General features: G+C 47.2%; 1 protein-coding gene across 1 annotated transcript; it reads right to left on the reverse strand.

The window, feature by feature from the left end:
- Positions 1-7,263: 7,263 nt before the first annotated feature.
- On the reverse strand, positions 7,264-20,061 carry RS1 (retinoschisin 1). Its single transcript, XM_032100753.1, has 6 exons — positions 19,968-20,061; positions 12,104-12,129; positions 11,686-11,791; positions 9,016-9,157; positions 8,681-8,876; positions 7,264-7,551 (listed from the first exon to the last, which is right to left on the reverse strand). The coding sequence occupies exons 1-6, from the start codon at positions 20,017-20,019 to the stop codon at positions 7,399-7,401; spliced, it is 675 nt and encodes a 224-aa protein (XP_031956644.1). The 5' UTR covers positions 20,020-20,061; the 3' UTR covers positions 7,264-7,398.
- Positions 20,062-21,510: the final 1,449 nt, after the last annotated feature.

The following is a 21,510-nucleotide window of genomic DNA, read 5'->3' on the forward strand; positions in this document are numbered from 1 at the left end:
CCTTGTGTGCAGCCAGTTGTTTGATGCAAAAGTTGTGGTTTGACCTAGTCAGTGGAAGATGTATGAGAAGTGTGAGAGGACCGGCCCCACTATGTTTGGATGCTTTCATTCCACCAAATCAAATTGCTCCTCAGGCTCTTTTAGAACATAACAAAATATGCAGCCAGGCAAAAGTGACTCTGGAAACATGGCCCAAGAGCCTGAACATGGAATTTGTGTCTTAGCCTAAGAATGACTACACATCTCTTGTCTTCTCTGCAAGTCAATCTACCTCCTCTCTCTTGCAGAATGTAGTTGAAGTTGGGTTTGTTTATTCTGAGCTTATTACTGACTCCAAATTTTGAAGAGACATCTAAAAAGATTCTTCCTCTAGGTACTGTTAGCAACCACGTAATAAAATGTTGTTGGGCCTTCATCTGAAATACTTCTGAAATCTCCAAGCCATCTGAGTTTTCCCTCTAGAATCCCAATGCCATTCTTTGCACTGCTTTGCAGTCTTCCCTTGGCCTTCCCCTTGTGGATCTCAAATATTGCAGTTGCCTTGTTCTTTGTTGTTTCTCTAGTGCAGATTTTCAGGGAGTTAGAGGCCTTATCTACTACTCCACCCTGTTTGCTGTTTTACTCAAACAGCTATCCTTAGACTTGCTCAGGATTTCCTTCATTTTAATTTTCCATTTCATCTGGGTGAGATACCTTAGCTCATTGTGCCCCCACCAAAACACGCTGCCTACCAGGCTTTTCGTTCCACCAGGTCTCTGTTTTCACAGGGCACTGTTTCTCTGGATCCGTTCTGAGAAATGTGAGGTGGCATCTTAATTGTACAGGCATAAAAATGCGTTGTGAAGTAGCTGCTGCCATAGAGCTTTCCATTAGCATAAAGATAAAGCATGTTCATAGCGCAAGGTGGAAGCCACTATTCAACTTTCCTATAGGATATGAACCTCTTGGTGTAAACTCCTGACATGTAAATCCAATGGCAGAGCTTTTAACTCTTTAGTTACAAGGCAAAACTTTAAGCATAGGGAACTGTCTCGACTTTTCTTTTTTTTTTTTTTTTTTTTTTGCTAGTGCACATCTTAGACTGTACTACTGAAGGATATGACTAATTGAAAGAAGTAACTTTATATTTGGGTGATACGGAACAATAAGCTAAAATCTTCCCAGAAATTTTGTTGGAAAATCTATGCAGGCATTTTAAAATCTGGTTAATCTGATAAGGAATTCCAGGACTGCTTACGTCTCCACTGTGGAATGTTTAATTTTAAATCTGTGTCATTTGGAAGGAAGAAGGAAAAATAAAGTTTAGGAAAGTCTTTTTTTTTTCCCACTATCTGTCAGTACAGATTAACAGACTGGGGAGGCAGCTTTCAAAACTTAAATTTATGGATAAGATTCCATGATGTTTTTTAACAGCTACTAGAAATCTAAAGCGCACAAACTTTTAAATCTACCATGCTTTCTGTTGTGGAAGGGATATGTTGTGGTGTTAGCCTTTTTAATCCTGGAATACAAATTGATTTTAAAATGTGTTGAATATTTAAGGATGACTTCATTCAAGTTAATAAACCATTTGTAAAGTGTTTGTATACAACCCTTTGTATCATGTCGTTGGTACACCTTACCAAATTTTTTTTTGAGCATGTATTCCATTCTTTACTTCTGTACAATTTCTATTGTTGCTGTAAATATTCTAAAAGAGAAAAAAAAAAATCCTGTGGTAACCTTAATTATAAGCATGGAAATGGTTAATTTTTACTGAGCACAATGTATTTTTGAATGGGCCTTCCAAAATATGTCTTTAATAAAAATGCAGATTTTGCACTAGAACACCGGCATTGTTCAACAGCTGATCTTATTCCTGACACGTCTCTTCCACAGCACCTCTCCATATGTTAGCTTGGCTCATATGACTGGAACAGACCAGAACCAGGACCCCTGTGCCCATTGGGTCACTGCCAGGTCCTGGCTGACTCCCCCATCTGAGAGGCCTGATGTTTCCATGGAGCAACATCTCTGAAGCACCTTGTTGCCCACCATTCCTCTAGTTTCATTGCAGGACGGATTCTTCCTTTCAGGGCAAGAATCTCTGCTGTTCTCTCTTTTGAACATTACCAACCCACCCAGCCCCTCAGCAGGCACTACCAGATATTAAAATGCCCTGAAAGTTTCCAGCCCACAGTCTTCACTCCAGGAAAAGTGTCATGATGGCATTTCATCATTGTCACATGTAAACTCAGACACTTCTAGGCAAACGTTGAGGTGTCAGCAATAAGAGTTTTTGATGGCTTCCTCTTTAATGTATCCTGGCTATGAGTTTTTTTGTTACTGTGTGCAGCTTTAAAAACCTTTAAATATTTCCCTGCTAGTCTTTCATTCTTTGGGGTAATTGGAAACAAACTGAGGAGTAGGGACCACTTTACCTGGGCCTCTCTTCTTCCCCTCTGAGCTCCAGCAAGACTTGCTGAAAGCCAGGACTTGCAGTCTGTTATATCCTTCTGAAACAGGTGCCTGATGGGTTGTACAGCCTTGGTGAGACCAGGCTCCTGCCAGTGCCTGCACTAAGCTGTGCCCATCACCTCCCCAAGAGGGAAACTTCCAGTTTGAGCTGATGGCTTCAACTTCCACCAGGACAAGCAGTCCAGCATTTTAACAGTTCCATCCAGAAATGGGGCTGAAATGCATTTCCTTGGGGTGCCCAGTGCTATGGGGGACTTGGCTTTACTCTTAAAACCTTACTTGGCTCTTACTCTTCCAAAAAATCTTGTTGGAGTAGTGTTGGCGATTGAATCATGAACCCAGACTGGCAAGGAATCTGAATCGTTTATGCAAAGGAGTGAGTTGCTTTTATACACTTTTCTAAGGCACAGTATTTCCTTATGTGGCCTGACCTATCCCATGTTGCCACATTAGCAACACATTTCCATAGGGGTCTGCCGTGTGACACCTCTTCCCCCCAGGGCCCAGTGGAGATAAGCCTCTGTGTGCTGCCATGTGCCCCTTTGTTCTGCCATGTGCCTCTGCAGGCAGGTTTTACAGCTCACAACCCAATTCTATCTTAAAATTCTCCATAGAGTAACCCCTTTTCTGTACCCCCTTCAGAGCCCCAGATATTGGAGTGGCCATCTCGTTGAAGAGGTCGAGCACTTCAGTGTGGTAGCTCCAGTGTTGTTACAGTGGGGATTCTGTAACACGATGTATCAAACAAGGAGGCCCGTGGAAGAGAAATATATATGGACTGATTCTTGATAGATGTTTCAGAGATGTTTATTTCTCCAGCCGCATGGCCAGAGCTCTGCTGAGGAACTGTTCCAGTCACGGGACCAAGGGTCCCTCTGCCCACACAGGGAACACAAACCAACCAGTGGGAACGAGGCTGAGCAGGGGCAGGGAAGCCCCGTGTCTGTGCCCTCAGGGCCCCTCTCCCAGGGCTACACGGCGGGGGGGAAGGCCCCAACACAGTGTAGTCAGTATTAGTCCCCCATGGGATGGAGGGCAGAGTGGACATTTTTCTCTGGATGGAAGAGAAGGGATAATTCCTGCATGTACCCATTAAGATAAAGGGACTATTTACTTACAAATGAAGTGGCTGATCTGGAAGCCTGAGGCAGTCTCTGATCAGATAACTTAGATTGGACAAGTTTGACTTCTCAGGACCACTGGTGCCCTCACTTCTCTCTAAGCATCCCATCCTAAAAATCCAGGTCATAAAGCTGAAGGCAGTTCTTAGTCCTACTCCCTATTTCAAACCCCTTGTGTTTTATGCAGTTACAAAGCCATACATTGGTCTCCCTATCTCTGCAGGTAAAGACCGCAGGATTGTTTAACATCTTTGTCAGCAACATGGACAGTGGCATTGGGTGCACTCTCACCAACCCCTGTTGTGCAGTCAACATGCTGGAGGGAAGGGAAGCCATCCAGAGGGACCTGGGCAGGGCTTGGGAGCTGGGCCTGTGCAAACTTCATGAAGTTCAACAAGGCCAAGTGCAAGGTCCTGCATGTGGGTCAAGAAAGTCACAAGCAAAAATACAGATTGGAGGAGGAACAGATCAAGAGCACCCCTGAGCAGAAGGACTTGGGGCTGCTGGTGAATGAAAAGTTCAGCATGAAAAAGTGCACCTGCAGCCCAGAAGGCCGATTGTATCCTGGACTGCATCAAAAGCAGTGTGGGCAGCAGGGTGAGGGAGGGGATTATCTCCCTCTGCTCTGCTCTGCTCTGCTCTGCTCTGATGAGACTCCAGCTTGGAGTGCTGTGTCCAGGTCTGGGCCTCCAACATGAGAAAGATGTGAACCTATTAGAGCAAGTCCAGAGGCAGGTCACTAAGGTGATCACAGGGCTGGCACACCTCTCCTATGAAAACAGGCTGAGAGATTTGGGCCTGGAAGAGAAGGCTCTAGTGAGACCTTATAGCACCCTCCAGTACATAAAGGGGGCTGCAATAGAGCTGGAGAGGGACTTTTCACAAGGGCATGTAGTGATAAGACAAGGGGGAATGGCTGTAAGCTAAACTAGGGCAGGTTTAGTTTAGATATTACGAAGAAACTCTTTTCTGTGAGGGTGGTAAGGCACTGGGACAGAGTGCCCAGAGAAGCTGTGGACTCCCCATCCCTAGAGGTGTTCAAGGCTATGTTGGATGGGGCTCTGAGAAACCTGGTCTAGTGGAATATGCCCCTGCCCATGGCAGGGATATTGGAGCTAAGTGATCTTTAAGGTTCCTTCCAACCCAAACCATTCTGTGATTCTGTGATTATGAGGAAAAGCTTTTGTATTTATGTCATTATACTTTGGCTGGTGCTGTCTGACTTTCATAATGGCTTCAGTCACACTGTTACTGCAATGTGCTGAATTTATGCAGAAGTGGAAGTCGAATGCAATTCTAAAAGCATTTTAGGACCACTTAATTAATTAAGCCTCTCAGCACTCTTCTTTTTATATAAGAGGCAGAGGTTAAGTGATTTTCCAGAGGTCAATTAGCAAGTGAGCTGCATAGCAAGGATCAGAACAGAAACTCCTGCTTTAGCAGGAACCATTTAGTTGCAAGTCAGAAGTAGGTCCCTTCCCCATGCAAGCTGGAGAGGTGAACTGCAGGCAAAGGACAGGGCAAAGCAAGAGGCAAATGAACTGTGAAATGCACTGTGTGGCAGTTAGTTCCATGTTATTTGTTGTCATACATTTCAATCTAGAAAAAGTTCTAGTGATTTCTTTGAAGGTGGGAGGCTGGAAGAGTAGCACAGGTCCTTTCTACCTAGACAGTATTTTCTTCCCCCAAGGTTTTATTATATCCTCTGTGTAGGATCGGTCATGTGCAGATACGTAATTTAGTGTGGTATCTTGGCATATAGTGGCGTGTGGTCCATCCATTCAGGCTGTTCATTAAGCCTGCCAGCTCTTCCAAATCTCACAGGAGCTTCTGGTCTTTGCCACGGGGTGCATTTCTGAAACCAGACAACTGAAAAACCCTGGACTGTGCATAGAAGCTTGTCAGAGGCCAGTCACAGACAAGGCTTTGACTAGCTACTGTCAAGCTTAACTGCTTTGGGGTGATACAGATATTCACCAGCTCGTGCCCAGTCCATCCTTCTGCCCCTCACGGCCACCCCTCCACTCCTCAGTCATGCAGCAAAACATCAGCGCCAAGGCTCCATCCCCCATTACCATCCACCAGGACATGGAGCAGAGCTGCCTGTGCTGCTTTTAGGGCAGGGAGAGCTGTGTGTTAACATGTTGGGAACTGCATCCAGGGCCTGGAAATGCTTCAGCTTTCAGTGTTGGTGTTAGCAAGATGAGCTGCAATGGCTGGTGGGGAGCCCTTGTCTCCCTATTGCTGGATGTGCAGTGCCTCCAGGGAGGCTGCTATACCACGCTGGTCCCACAGCTTGGCTGCAAAGGAAGTGCCTCGAGCTCAGTGGATCTTCTCAGTAGATCTTGCCTCGACTGTTCAGCATTAAGAGAACCACACAGTGATTTCTTATTAATATGTCCCTAGACCAATTTGTGGATAGGCAAAAATCCTATCCACAGATGAGGAGGTGGGAGGGAAGTAAGGGAGTATAGCAATCATCTCAGCACATGGGAATTGGTCTTTCTACATCTCTGTAGACTTCATATTATTGATTAGTGGAGCAGCTTTCAGACTTGCCAGAAGAGCTTATTTTCCTGACAGCTATTATTTGTCTCTATATACAAGAAAAAAACAAGGCAAGAACATCTGCTCTCACAAATGAATGTGATGAATTGCACAGCCATCCAAAGGCTTTTCTCATGGTCTTGGTCACACCTCATTTGGTTTTAGTCACATCTGAACTCCTGCCCTGCACACCAAGCATTCACCTCCCTGCCCATAGGGAGAGGACAGGAGAGGCAGACGGGCTGCCTCAGTTCCACTGTCTTCATGCCTCACCTCTCTTCCCTGAGACAGTTCAGGTTCTGATGCTGTGACTCTTTGGAGAGATGCACAGATTGTTAGAAAATAGGGAAAAGGCCTCTGGTGCCTGCCAGGTTTGTGCTACAGGTTTGTGGGAAGGCAAACCAAAGCTGGCACTCCAGAGCTCCCCAGAACCCTCCCTCATGGGAGCTGTGGGAGCTGCAGTTCCCACCTGGGCTGTATTGGGCATTGGCTCCTGGGCCAAGGCAGGGACATGAACTTTAGTAATTGGGCCATCACCCCAGGAAGATGGGTTCATCATCCACATGCCCCAAATTCCTTGGGTGCTAAATAGCCACTGGAGATCAGGCCATGGAGATCAAACAGTTACTAAGAGTGAGTCCCTCTGTCTGTGCCCAAACATCCACAAGGAGCAAAAGTGCCCTGGGGTCCCCAAGATGTGTCAGTGCAAAAACCTAGAGGATACAGAGAGGGTTTGTCCACCTGGTGCTCAAGGCACTGATGTCTGTCCTAAAACCAGCCACAGCAGCTCAGGCCAGAGGGTTCCTGATACAAGCAGACTTGAGATAATTTGAGAGTGTGAAATTCAGATGTGCCTTTGTACTGGGGACGGGCCAGATCTGGCTCCAGCCCCATCTCAGAGCATGAAGGTGAGATGTCTGTCCTGACACACACCTGCCCACCCAAAGAGAATCCAAGCCCTGCCTTTGGACCCCATCTGCATTTATTTCAGTGTTCACAGCACATCATGGTGATCATTTCCCCAACCTAACACCCAGGGCCAGAAGCACCACATCTCATAGGATCCAAGCCATGGCCCTGAACCTTCCTCTTCCCCAGAGTGTGTCCCACAAGCCCCCATCAGCTGTATCACCAGGCGTGGTGTGAAGGAACATTTTATTCAGGACAGCCCCTCCCTTTGCAGGCTGGGCGTTTACACCGCAGGAGTGGCAGCGGAGCGAGGCAGGGCGGCTGCACCGGCAGACACCCACAGAGCCTCCCCCGGACACAGCGCTCAGCCGCACTTGCCCAGGCACTCGAGGAGCTCCATGCGGATGGCGATGCGCACGTGCCAGCCCAGCGGGATCAGGCGGATGTAGCGGGCCACGATGGGCGGCCGCAGCAGGTTCTGCACCGAGGATGAGCGGTCCGAGTTGCCATAGAAAACCTGTGAAGGGAGGGGTGGGTGGCTGGTTAGGGGGCTGGAAATTCTGTCCCACGAGTTTTAGGTGCCTGTGCAGAGCAGAGGAGGAGGAGGCTCCTTCCCCTCTACCCTCTAAACAAAATACTTTAAAAATAGCCAGATGTAGACATTTTTGTCACACTGATTCAGTTTTCTAAGTAGGTCATTTTCCCCCATCGTTCCTGAACTTTTTATGGTTAGACCAGAAAATCTTACCCCATTCTCCTCCCATTCTCTCACCTTCGCCTTCCTGTAGCAAGGCACTGCTTGTTTGGAGTGAGCATGGCTGACTTTGGCTCTTTGAAGTTCATGAGCCAGGCTCCCACACATGCCAATATAGATAAAAAAATATATTTGAGGGCCCTTTCCTCATTCCTTGGCCTGGATGTCACATCTGCTGCCATGACCTGTTTTCTTGGTAAAGTTCAGCATCTCCCTAGGGCTGCAGGAACTTCAGCAAAGCCAGCAGAACCTCCCATGCTAGGACAGTGCCATCCCCACAGATCAGCATTGAAGACACCTGGGAGGCAGCAGCTGTGGCATCCCCAAGCCCAGCTGGGCTGCACAGGGATCACAGGCACCTCTAAGATCTCCCCAATGCAATTTTTTGCTTCAAATCAACCAGTAAGAAGTGCAGCGTGACAATGGTTTGGTGGGTTGTGACTTAACTAGTTGCAGATTTTGTCTGAGGGGTCTTTCTGCACCAGGATCATGCACTATCCCTGGACACAGCAATAAAAAGAATCCCCAGGCAGTGCCCAAGCATGGATGGGGCTGTGTGGCCACAGCTGAGAAAGGGGTTTTATCATGGAGGTAATGCCTCCTCTGCAATGCCAGCTAATGCCTCTGAGCTTAATCTGGACTTCAGTATGATAATTAGAAAACACAAATAATGCATTTTGTCCTTCTGCGCTGGTCAGCATGACACTCACTCTCACAGGGGGAATGGCCCCTCTCTGCGCTGCTCCCTGACGCAGGGTGAGCACTGAGACCCATCCACCCTGCTGCTCCCGCAGGATCTCCCTTTTGGGCCACCTCCCACAGAGACCTGGTGTGTTCATGTCACCAAACACGTCACCCCTCCACCAGTGGCCAAAGAGCAAAGTCCACTGACCCGGTTGTTCCCAGTCTGGTCCTTGTAGTACACCCAGTTGAGGTTTTCATCGGTGCGGTACTGTATGCTGTACTTGGTCATCCACTCGTCGGCGTCACAGCGACCTTGTGTGAGGATCCCCGAAATCACCTTCACCTCCTTCAGGTCGACCTGCAGCCACTGTGCATTGTCCTGGTACTTGGAGAGCCACGCACACCTGGGGGGACACCACCAGCCCCGCTCTGTCCTGAACAGTGCCCTCCCGGGCAGACCCTCCTGCCCCCATACTGCCAGGTTTCCCCAGTCCTCACACCCACAGCTCGTGGGGCCCCTCAGGGAGGCACTTTTGAACTCACCCAAAGCCTTGGCCGTTGAGGCGGGCCTTGTTGGCTGTCCAGGAGGAGTACCAGCCCGTGTACTGCTCAGGGTTGGAGCAGCTGATCTGGTCCGGGGTGACGGCACCAGACTCAAAGCCCAGGGGCTTATGGTAGGGACACTCTGCAGAACAAGGGAAAAAACACCTTAAGGGACAGAAATGGCTCTGTTTCCTGGGTGTGTTTGCACACGTTGTCAACTCTTCCTGGGGTTTCATTGCTCTCTCTTCTCCCTGATTAGGATGCTGGGAATGCTCTTATCCCAGACCACAACCTGCCCTGGGGCCACAGGGTCTTCATTTCTAACCTTCACTCGTGTTAATTTCTAACTCTTCTTTCTCTCTCAAACTTACTAGACTTGTTCTGCCTGCAACATTTTGGGGGAAAGGCTTTATTCAGATGTTGCAGTCTGAATCTCCTTCTTGTAAGCATGTGGAAGAAGAGCCTGACTGGATGCATCAACCTGGATCCAGCCTCCAGGCTGTCAGCTTTTGCCTGGTCCTTGAGTAATGCTGGGCACTTCTTTGCTCGCAGAGCTTTACCTCCTTCTGTTCCTCCAATCACTGTCTTGACTTATGGCTCTACTTGCATGGCAGAATTGCTGAGCCAGCTCTGGTCATCTCTCCACAAGCACCCTCAGATCTGCATTTTCTGCTATGGGGACCTTCTTTGTGTCTGGAGGTGGCCTTGCCTTGTGGAAAACTCGCAGGTGCCAGTGAGGTGTAATGTTCAGCCCTGCTGAGGGCTCAGGGATTTCCATCTCAGTTTTTGACTGCAGATCTTCAGGGTAACAATCCTGCCCCCACAGCTGTCTTCTGCAATAGCGAGAAATTCAACACGACTACCACTGGCTGCAAAACTACTGGAGAAAGAAATATTCATTCATCATTAAAACTTTCTGTGGTGGGTCACCGCACAGTGCTCTGGAAGGCAAGACTTTAGTGATGCTGAGCACCTGCATGCTACCTGGACCTAGTTGCAGGGGTTTTTGTTACAATCTTTTTTTATGTGATCAGGTTATAATTGTGTATCAAGATATATAGAAAGAAGGCACTCACAAGTGTCACATGGGGATTGCCTAGGCAAACATCTGTATCATGGGCAGCTTTCTGATTTTGCAGCCTGTGGAGCCTCTGCAGTCTCCAGTTTAGCATAGTCTGTTTCATGGGTCTCAGCAATAAAGGAGCAAGCAAAGTTCTGCGCAGCTTCACTTGTGGATAAGAGGTTTCCTTGCCTTAGCCATGCCTGAACAACCACCATGGTGCTCTGTGTTAAAAACAATCAACATATGGGGAGCATCAGTGGGTGCCCAGAACCTGGCATGACTGTGGCCTCCCCAGTGCAACTCCCCAGCACTGCAGCCATGTGGTCAATGTCTCATTAGCAAGCTCTACTAGGTCAATATTGCATGCATCAATATCTCATTAACATATCTTGCTCAGTTGGAACCTCATTAACACGTTTTTCCCCTTGAAAACATATAGCCACTGTCCTGCCTTCCTCCAGGCATGGAAACATCATGCTTTCCCACCACATTAAAAGCCTTGCTCTCCTTGTGCAAGAGGGTACCTCGTGTGTTTACTAGTTGTCAGGCTTATCTCAAACACCACCCAACTTTACTTTTAGCAACACTAATCTGCAGACCACACAACGGTAATGCAATTAGCAGGTCACCTTCTGGTGAGTCTGTTTGTGCCATGCATAGGGACCTGCCAAAACAGATGCCTGGTGCCTGCCCAGCTAAAGCAGCTGAGCCATTTAACACTGTTACTGCCAAGCCAGAGAAAAGTCATTCAGTGTTTGCGAGGCTGGCTGCTCCCCTTGGCCATGCTAGAGGCAGCTCTGCATGGCTGCTCTGCAAACTGTCCCCGGGTAGCAGGGAATGCCAGGCCACACCACACTGGCTGGGCTGGGCTAGGCAAGGGGAGTGCAAAGCCCCTGTCTGGGGACAGGGACAGCTGGGAGTTACAGTGGAAACGTTCCTCATTCAGGAGAACAAGGAAAATGCCTTCATTACTCAGCTACATAATGCTAATGTGAGAGACACCCCCTCACGCCTGGCCAGGATATCCAGCATGACTCCTCGTCCACATGTCCCTTGGCTATGGACAGATCAACCAAACCTACCACCTTCCCTTCCCTTCCCTTCCCTTCCCTTCCCTTCCCTTCCCTTCCCCCTTCCCTTCCCCCTTCCCTTCCCCCTTCCCTTCCCCCTTCCCCCTTCCCTTCCAAAAATATGCTGCAAAGAGGGAATAAACTGTTTTTCTTGATCCCTGCAGAGTCTAGGAGATGTCACAGGCTAAACTGCAGCAAGGGAGGATGAGCCTAGGTGGTACAAAAGGTTTCCTACAGCAAATCCTACACATGGCAGTAGCTGCCCCAGGCAGTTTCTGGAAGCACCAGCACCAAGATCTCCAGGGAGAGAAAGGCAAATGTCCACTGTTACTGGCCAGCAAGGACCACCCTGGGTGACCTCCCTAAGTCCAGGCATGGGGGCTGCCTCTGCCTGATGGCGCAGGGTCACCCCCTCACCTCACAGTGGTTCAGCTCCACCAGCCCGGATTTGGAACATGCCAGCTCTGCCAAGCCGGGTGCAGAGGGGAAGCTGCTGAAGGGCACCAGACAAACACAGCTAAAGGCTCCCTCCATTACCTGGCATGCACTCCAAGCCATTAGACCCGCTGGACCACACCGAGTTAGGGCCTCCTTGGCAATCGCATTTGCAAGCCTTGCTGTGCCACAGCTCCAGTCTCTCATCCTAAAGGAAAGGTAAAAAATGAGTAATAAATCAATGTAGTCATCAAGAGTAGTGTCACGAGGCCAAATGTGAATTCTGAACCTTAGACAAATGCTTGTGCCTGTCTGGACTGCTGCACCTTGTCTGAGACCCTTTCCTGTTGCCAGCTCAGCAGGAAGCACAGAATGACTTGGATCCCTTGGATTCAGAGGTCAGAGCATGTGCCTGAGCTTGAAGGCCCAGGTGCCATCCTTCCCACCCCAAGGCACCAGGGCTGTGCAGTGTCAGACCCCCAGCATTTACCTCGCAGCCAAACTATCCAGAGAGACTTACCTCTCCCGGGGAAAGGGCCATCACAACTGGGCAGTGAGCATGGAGGGAAGAAGAGAGAGGGAGAGAAAGATCAGAAACAAAGATGCTGTAAGCAAACATCAGGAAATACAATCAACATTTACTCCTGAGGTAGGGACAAATAAATAGCAGAAGGACTGACGAATCTACCATATTTCCCCAAGCTGATTGCCAGGAGAAGGCAAGAGAACATGGGCAGGAGCAGGGGACTGCATGTGCCCATGTTTGTGCTACTCCTCCACTGGGTTTTCCTTCAGATGCTTGTGGCATCTCCTCTTCCCAATCAGATACACCTGAATCACCCTGAGGAGAAATACATGTTGGACCTCTCAGTCTCTGCTTTACAGCTAATTTTGCCCATATCGATTTTTTTCTGTCTTTCTGCTCCACAGTCTCCCTGTCACATTTTCCCCTTAAAATCTGTAAGCTGATGAACTTCAAGGGTGAAATCCTAGCCTGCCACAGCAGATTGCAAGTGTCTTTGGAGGAGACAGGACACCTCACAAGGTGCTGGGCCTGAGATCACTCCCTCTGGATGTGAGGGAGAAAAAAAGAAGTGTAAATAGGTCTTCCTAATCTATCTCACAGAAAAGACTCCTTTTTTTCCTTTCTTAGGGAAAGCTAGTCATTGTGGCTATGGAGGAATAGACGCTATTTTTGCAACATCTGACCTGTTTTATCTCCTGCCTGCAATGGCTTTTTTATGAGCACTTTCCTTACTGAAAAGGCTCTTCTGGCTTCACAGTGAGGTCCAAAGCAGAGTATGTAAATAGCTTTTAGACTGGGAGAATATTTCCCAAACAGCTAGGAAAATAAATATTAAAAAAGTAATACCATGACTGCTGCTAACTCATCAAAACAAGTCAAATGTCAGACATCAGGTTTTCAAAGCCTGTAAGGCCAGAGGTTTTGTGAATACGAAAAGAGGATTTTTTCACCAATAAATTAGACTCTGAATTATTCACTGAAATCTAGTTATGATTTATTCATTCATACCCTGTCACTTTGCTGAGCCTAGGAAGCTACATCTAATGCTGGGAATTTACATCTCACATTTCTATAGCAAGTTTCATCTCAAAAGACTCACAAACACAGAGCAATTATAATCAGCTGAAATATAAACTATATACAAAGTTTATTACTGAAATGCAACTGCTCCTTGGTTGTGACAATGAGTCTAAATGTATCAAGAGTCTAAAAGAAAGGCCCCCAAAAACAAAATGATAAAGAAATTTTTAAAAATTCCTTTCTCTAACACAGGGATGGTCTCCTGTGCTTCAGAATCCCAGAGCAGCATTTCTGCCATCAGGAATTTACCACATTAACCCAAGGCATTGGCCCTGGAAGAAGAAGTAAACGTCAGTCTACAATAAAAAGATGTGGCTTCTAGTCATGCCCAAGAGGGAAGCAGGGGGCACCCAGAGCCCAATATGTTCAGGAGGAAAACATGCTTGCACATCTCCAGACATCTTGGAAAGTATAGTCTGGGGATCCCACACAACACTGCACTACACCTTTCCCAGCACAAATGTTACCAAGCCAAGCCCTGGGACTCCATTGTGCAATGAGAAAATCAAGGTAGAGGGGCAAACCCAAGGACACCCCTGTGCTGTGCCACATGGGGCAAAGAGGTTTGACTTAAATGAGTGTGAAAGTGGTTTAAGTTAATGCTGGCTGTCAATACAATAGAAATCAGGATTTTATCACTTAAGAAAACTCTGCCAATAAAAGCATTGCAGTGCCTGCCTCTCCTGCCTGCCCTGTTCTCTGTTTGATGCCAGTGCTGGAGGGGCATTGGCACCTGGGGCATGAGATCCAGGCTGGCAGGTGTCTCTCCTGCCCCTCTGGCCCATAGAGCGGTGTCCTTTCCCAGCAGGACAGGTGCCCTGCTCCAGGAGCACCAGCTGCAAGGGCTTCCTTACCCTGACATCTGGGATCCCAGCTCCCCAGCCAGCACAGCCTGCTGTGTTCCCATTGCCCAGCAATCCCTGGCTCACGGGGCTGCAGGCTCGGCTCCTTCCATCTGTTTAACCACTTTATTTTCATCTTTAGGAGACTGATTTTGTGGAGAAAAGTTTTTTGTGTTGTTTTGGGTTTTTCTTTCGGTGGTATAATACACTTTGGCCTGGAACAGGGGCTGGAAAAGGCCACTATGATCATCAAGTCCAGCCATTAACCTGAAGAAGTTAAGTAAGTAGTGTGGTGAGGCCTATTCTTGAGCACCGCATGCCTGGGGTGAGGAAAGGGGATGTGAGTTACCAGGATGATATAGAGTATTGCTCTGTGGCCATGCTGAGCCCTTCAGTAGGCCACCCCTTTGAGAGCCAAGATCAAAATTTAATATGCCATTGACACATGCAGCTGGAAACTCAACAGCTGTGAGTGAAACAACAGGAAAAAATGAACAGATTTCAGGTGGGTGGATGTGTGGTAACATCCATTCAACCACCAGGAATAAATCGACCTCCCCAGGTCACCCAGCGTTGCGTGGGTGGCTGCACTCAGCCAGTGGCGCCTGCTCCTGAGCTATGAGAGTGGCTTCAAGGGCTTTTAGCCTCATCTGCCAGGGGACACAACTGCAAATTAAGCAAGGGAGGGAATTTCAAGCACAAAAGGCCTTTTGTCAATGCAATGTTTCATTGGGTCAGCCCCACAACACACAGTGGTGCAAAGGCAGCGCCAGGGCACAGGTGCTGGCATGCTGCCCCTCTGGCTGTCCCAGCTGGGCTGGGCACCTGCACCCCTCACAGCATAACTTGCTGATTAAAACACCTCAAACAGGAGCTCAGCTTCGCCTTTTTCAGCTCGGACAGGTGAACTGCTAAGGGCTCACTCCCGCAGGGGGCTCAGCCATCCAACCATGGCACAGGGGAGCAGCAGGCTTGGCTTGGGGTAAGCACAGCAGTGGATGGTCAAATGCCCTGCCTGGGCAGTGCAGCCTGATAACCCCTGGCCTTGTGAGAGGAAAGCAACAAAAGATGCCCTTGCCTGCAGTTGGCCACAAAACATAGTAATTGATATATTGGTGTGTTTACAGCTGTAGGCCCTGTCCTACAAAGGAAATGAAGAGGAAAGCTGGCTGCCAATAGTCCAAAAATGTGATGGGCAGCATGCTTTTATAGCGAGCATGTTTGCCTTCAAGGAAGGTTACAAAGATAATTGGTAATTGTAGGTCAGACAGAACGAATTGCTGCAATTCAAGGGAGAGTCGTAAGTCCTGCACGGCCGCCAGGGGCTGTTGTTCTAAAAGCACAGGACTGAAAAAAACCCCAAAATACTAAAAAGGAAAGAGCTCTATTTACAGCCCCCCAGGACATTTGACAAACCATCAGTTCAGTGAAATAAATTATTATCTGTGTTTGTGGGAGGCAGGGTAATAAGGCATACGCCTTTCCTGTCCCTTCATCCCACCCTGCAGTGTGCTGTGTCCAGAGCACTGCCATGCACAAATGCTATCCCATAGCGCAGGACTTAGGAACCAGGGCTTGGGACAAGATCCAGGGGATGATTTTGTGCCAGGGAACCTGTCCTGGTGAGGCTGGGCTGGAGCCCAGGTCCTGGGATGTCTCCACTTGGCACCTCCTGCTGAGCAGGATGGAGGGGAGCGGTACACCAGGAACTGGTCCAGGTTTGGGGCAGAAAGAAAAGAGCTGGCAGAGTTAGCCCTGGAGTGCCAAGGTGAGGTGGAAGTTGGATAAAGCAGCAGCCACAGCTTAGGGCTACTTGGGAAAAGGGGCGATCAATAGCAAGAAAACTTACTGCTGGCATTTTAATGACAGGAACAGGTAATTGTGTGTCTCAGAAAAATTGTAATCATTAGGAATGTGATTAAACAAGAGAAAGAATGGAGGAAGATAAGTGTGGGCAGAAGTAACACTGCCAAAGGCTGAGCACATTTCAATACAGTAACTCTGAGAAATCATATGCACTATCCTGACCATAAAGTTACAGCAGCAAGTCATCTTTTAGTGTAGGAATTAATGACAGATATACAAGCATATAAATATGCTTGTATATATTATAAATATGAAAAGAGAGTAATAAAATAGAACACAGAATAAATGTCAGTCACTCGATTTGCTGGAATAAGTTCACATAAACCTGATCATTGCAGGAAAAGTATGGGGAAATTTCTGATGACTTTATTATATAGATGTTCTAGAAGCTTCAGCTGGAAAATAGTTAACTTTTTCTCTCATCTCTGTAAGCAACATCTCAGTTTAACAGCACTCAGACAGGTAAAATTATTTTCTCTCCTCCCAGTGGAGAGCAATCCCCCCATGATGCAGCCGTGCTTTCTGGGCACAATGACTCCTTTTGCATAGATAGGTACCTGCTTCCCTTCAGCACCTGAGGGTTATGGGGTAGGGGAAAGGAAAACAGCTTGAACCCCAGGAAAATAAGACTGGAGCCCCAGAAAAGCTCCAGAAAGTCACAAAAATGAAAGGCATGGCTGGAATGAGTGGCAGTGGTTTCATCATGCTTTCTGAAAGGCCCTCTTTAACCTGAGCACCACATTAGACAGCAGAGTTAGGAAGCAGAGTTAGGTAACAGCCTGTACGCAATACAGAGGGTTGAAACACTGAAAAAAGCATTGCAGCGCCTCTGTGCCCATTGGGTGCTAGTTTGTGTCTTGCTATATTATTAACCGAGGCTATTTTTACATCCCAGCCCTGAAAATCGTGCCAGGCGAGTGAGGTGACTCACATCAGGTGGCACCAGCCTCCGTAAGAAGGTGCATTTCGGGAAGCTGCCACATTCGTGGCGTTCTCCCCATCTCTCCCTGCCCCTGTGCCAGAGGCAATGGCCCCTGGGGCCCCTGCTGCAGCTGTGGCCAGTCCCCAGGTACCCTTGGCAAGCACAGCTCCCCTGCCCACACACTTCGTGATTGCTTTTGTTGATTTTCCCCCGGGGCTTTTTCCATGGCCACACTAGGCAGGCTCCATGGGACCGTGTGTTGTGCAAGCAGTGCTTTTATCTCTAAAAAGCGTGGGCTTTAAATGGTCCTTGGGAGCTGTGCCGGCAGGCAGGGACCCCCAGGACACGTGCAGATCTGTGTCCACCCAAAGACATCGGAAGCCAGGCTGGCCTGGTGAAAGCAGGGTGCCCATCCAGGGACTCCAACACCTAAAGCTGGGCCAAAAGCTCAGCCCGCATCTCCTGTAGATGATACTGTGGCCCCAGCAGCACACCAACACCCCGGCACACACCAGCCTGCGAGCACTGATCTCTGCTAATCACCGGCAGGCTCGGTCAGAGCCAGAAACTGAGGGCAAGAGAACCAGCACCAGCATCAGCTTGCACAGGGGAGGTCTCATACTTTGTCTTAACCTTCTGTCTCAAGCTTTAAATCAGCTGTTCTTTTCCTCCTTCGTGTTATGGGGAATTTTCACAGTTGTATTATTTTAATTTCCATTTAATTTTCCTTATTCGAATGATTTTCATTAGGTTTTGATTTTCATTCATTTGTATTGTGGTTCATTTAATATTTACTGGTATTTATTTGAAGGCAATAAAAACACATTTAAGTAATCACAATTGCACCTATTTAATTCATATTAATTTCTCTTTTTCCATAATGTTTCCACTAATTTTTTTACGTTGTGACAATATTTGAAAAAAGCTTAAATAATTTGGAAAAAAAAAATCAACCTTTTCCCCTTTTTTCCTTAAGAGATGTATAATTAATTATCTTTTTTCCCCAAGTGTTCCTTAGAAAACTTTCAGCATTTTCTGATCTTGTTGACGTTTGTTCCTTCTTGCTTGGAACTACGCAGAACATTGCCTGCATAGTAATTTCATTAGATGCATTGATTATACTAAAGGGCAGCACTACTAAAGATACTATTTACTGTGATCCAAAGGCATGTTTGAGCCTTTAAATTTTTTTTTTTTTTTTTTGGGGGGGGGGGGGGGGGGGGGTGTTCTTGTTGTTTGTTTTTTCAAAGCTACAAAAACAGAGGTGAAAAAAGAGAAATCCCGTCTCCCGAACGGCTGAGATGCGCTTGTTCCTCGAGGTGCAGCAGCGAGCACGGGCGGAGTCTGGCGGTGCGGGCGCGTCACTTTCAGCGCGCTAAAAGCGCGTTCGTGTCAGCCCGGGGCTCGGGGCGCTCCCCCTCGCCATATGGAGGGGCCCCGCAGCTGCTGCGCTCTCGTCGCAGGAGCCTTCCTGCTGCACCATATGCTGCTGCTGCTGCTCTGGTGTGCCCCTAGCAAACACAAGCCCAGCCAAGGCGCGGGGGCTGCGGGTGCTCCTCTAAGCCACTTGCTCTGCCAGGGAAAATAAGCTAAGCGGCTTATCCTGGCATCAGTGCACGTAGCTCCGAGTGCTGACCTAGCGGCACCTTCGTGCTGGGAGAGGCAGGAGTGTGAGGGGCACCTGGGCTGCTCTCGTTTTATCCGCAGGAGGACACCACGAAGCAGAAAAAACGAGTAAATTAAGAAATACAATAAATTAAGAAAATAAATTAAATACCAAAGGAGTGATGCCTGGAAAGTGATCTTGCAACTTATTTTTCACTGCAGGCTCTCCAAAAATATCCTGATGTGTGGGTGTCTATTAAAAGCAAGCTGTGTCTGGGATTCAGAGCAAGGTACATGAACTTATTCCAAGGACTAATTGCAGTTATGCCACTCATAGGGGAAAAAATGCTGGAGCCTGTATAAAAACGCTCTTCCTAGAAGCTCAGGCACCAGTAATCTTCACAAGTGAAACAAAGGAGAGTGAAGAGATAAGGTACAAGGAGAGTGTACAAATATTTGCTGGGAGATGAACAGAAAGACCTATTAAGTAGACAGAGCTGTGTACAGCCAAACATAACAAGATGAAATGAAGGCATGGCTAGTGGAGGAGCACTTATATTACTACCATGAAGTTTGATAGAGCAAAATATTCAATGGAAACAGACAAAGATAGAAAAAACCAGACATACCAAAACACTCGGAATTCAACACCCACAGGAGACAAGTTGGACTGTCTGATTAATCTGTTCTTCACCCTGACAGATCATACTTGATTCACACATTCATGTCGGTAGACACTGCCCAGCATTTACCTAGAGCAACCCGCAGCCTGATTTAAGAAGAAAGCAGCTTTGCCATTGGCTTCGATGAAGCCAGAAATTTAAATATGAACCAGGAAATTATCTCCTTGTTCTCCACAGCTGAGTGAATTAAAATGGAAGGAGATTGTGACCCTAAATTTTCTGGCTCCTTCTAGCTCCCACTTACCTACTTTTGTTGCTACTTTTCTGAAAAATGAGTATGAGAAAGCCTCAAAACTGATGAATACCTTCCCCATTTTCTAGACTTAAGAATTGCTTTTTTGTTCTAAAAGTGTCTTTGGAAGCCTTTCCCGGGCCAAAATACCTGGAAAGGCCTTAAGAAAAAAGGCAGTCTTCATCAGCAATGTCTGCTGCTAGAGAAAATCATCAGTTTTTGATTAATCAAGAGTTTTGATTAATGAAGGGCCAGTCTTTCATGTTATACTGTACCTCATTTTTCAAATCAGCATTATTATTTACACACTGGCTCAGCTGCACTACAATTTTCTTTGCAAATTCATATTTTGACAAATTATATGGCAATTTTTTTACACTGCAATTATTTTTTTGAAACAGAGTTTTACTACTGAATATTCATAGATCTGTAAGAATGCTGCTCACTCATGTGCATAAATTACACATCTCCTCCACATTTTGCCTTTCCCTGAATTATTATGTTTCCATGAGAATGTAGAGAAGAGCTTGCTCTGTACCCCACAGCCCCTGGAAGAAGAAAGAGTGGCTGAAACAGGAAACACAAAGAGGGATATCTGAAATCGCCTCTCAGGAGGCAAAGTGCATACCTTTGTACCAGAAAAGAAGAGACAGCAGGACGCTTCCCATCTTGAACTGCATCTTTTCCTTCCTCTGTTGTGAATAGCTCCTTAGTGTAATGCTTGGCTTGATGGGAAGGCATGAGATTAACTTAAGCATTGCCTAAGCACCTTACTCTCCTCTGTTCTCATGATTTTATCAAGCACCATCAAGCCAACCACACAATTGTTGCTGTCAAACTCCATCCTAGAGGATGTGCCATCTGTAACAGTTTTTAAAGGCAACATGTACTGAGGTACTGACACTCTGAGTGTGAATCTGACTGTATTTGCAGACATATGTCCAAATAAACCAGGACATACCTACATACAAACCACATACACACCCTACAGAAATGCAGATGCCTAATGCTTATAAAAGATGGGTAGTATATATTGTCTATTGTATATAGCATGTGTTCATTATCTTCCATCCCAATTATTTACCTCTACACTATCCATGCCTTTCCTAACAATAGCTGTGTGTAGAAATCTGTCCTGGCCTTACTGCTCTTCCAGTCACCTAATTGCACAGGGCTGAAAACTGCAATTAGTAGATCAAACAAAAATAGTGTTTCTCAGTTGTTTACTTGCTAGGCTGCAAAAATCTCAAACCAAAAATGCAAACCTCTCTTTGCTAACAATTCTACCTAGAGTATCCTCTCAACCAGCCTACATCAAAGATTTGATTTTGGAATGACTGATTCAAGATAAAAAGAGACTGCTAGTGATTCCAGTGGATCTTGCACCTGTTCCTCCAATCTCTGTTGATTATTTGCAATTAGCAATGAATTTTTAATGGACATTTTTGAAAGCAATTGCTTCAGAAGCAGCTTGCTTCGTTTCAAGAGATCTCAGATTATATGCACTGGGAATAGATTAAAGCACTGCTTAGATCACTAGCTGCTGTTGAGCTAAGATAGTTGTGCCTCTACTCTTCTGGTCTATATTCATTCAAAAATGCTGTGCAAACAAGGATGCTAGCTTTTCAAAAACAGTCCCCTGGGCAGCATTCATCTCACTTGCTGTAGGATACCCACAAATTTGGAATGCCCTGTAAATGTGTTGCCAGGTACAGCATCTCACCGCAGTTGCACCTCCAGCATCAACACATGCCAGACTCACCAGGGTACATGACATGGATGGGAGGAGTCTCCCATCAAGGGGGCTCACTGCTTTGCTCAGCCTCAAGGTGTTAAACCTCCTCAATCCAACACTTTTCCCACTTTACCCCACCTATATGGAGAGGAGGGTTGTCACAGGCATGGCCTTTCTGCTTCATGGACCTGAGCCAGCTCATCCCAAACCCTGGGGGAGAACCAATGCATGGCAGGGCAAGCACACAGGGCAGCTCATCCCAGGTACCAGGAGGTGCAGGGGGCAGGGGGCTGCTCCTGATTTTTTGCCAGAGGCCTTATGCTCATGTGCTGTTCCCATCTCAGGGCAGTGAGACCCACCAGAAGGTCCAGCCAGGAATTAAAGAAATATGAGATTCATTGAGGGTACCAGGGCAGGCTCTGGGCATCTGTTGCAG

The sequence above is a fragment of the Corvus moneduloides genome, chromosome 2 (genome assembly GCF_009650955.1).
Source record: "Corvus moneduloides isolate bCorMon1 chromosome 2, bCorMon1.pri, whole genome shotgun sequence".
Classification (NCBI taxonomy): domain Eukaryota; kingdom Metazoa; phylum Chordata; class Aves; order Passeriformes; family Corvidae; genus Corvus; species Corvus moneduloides.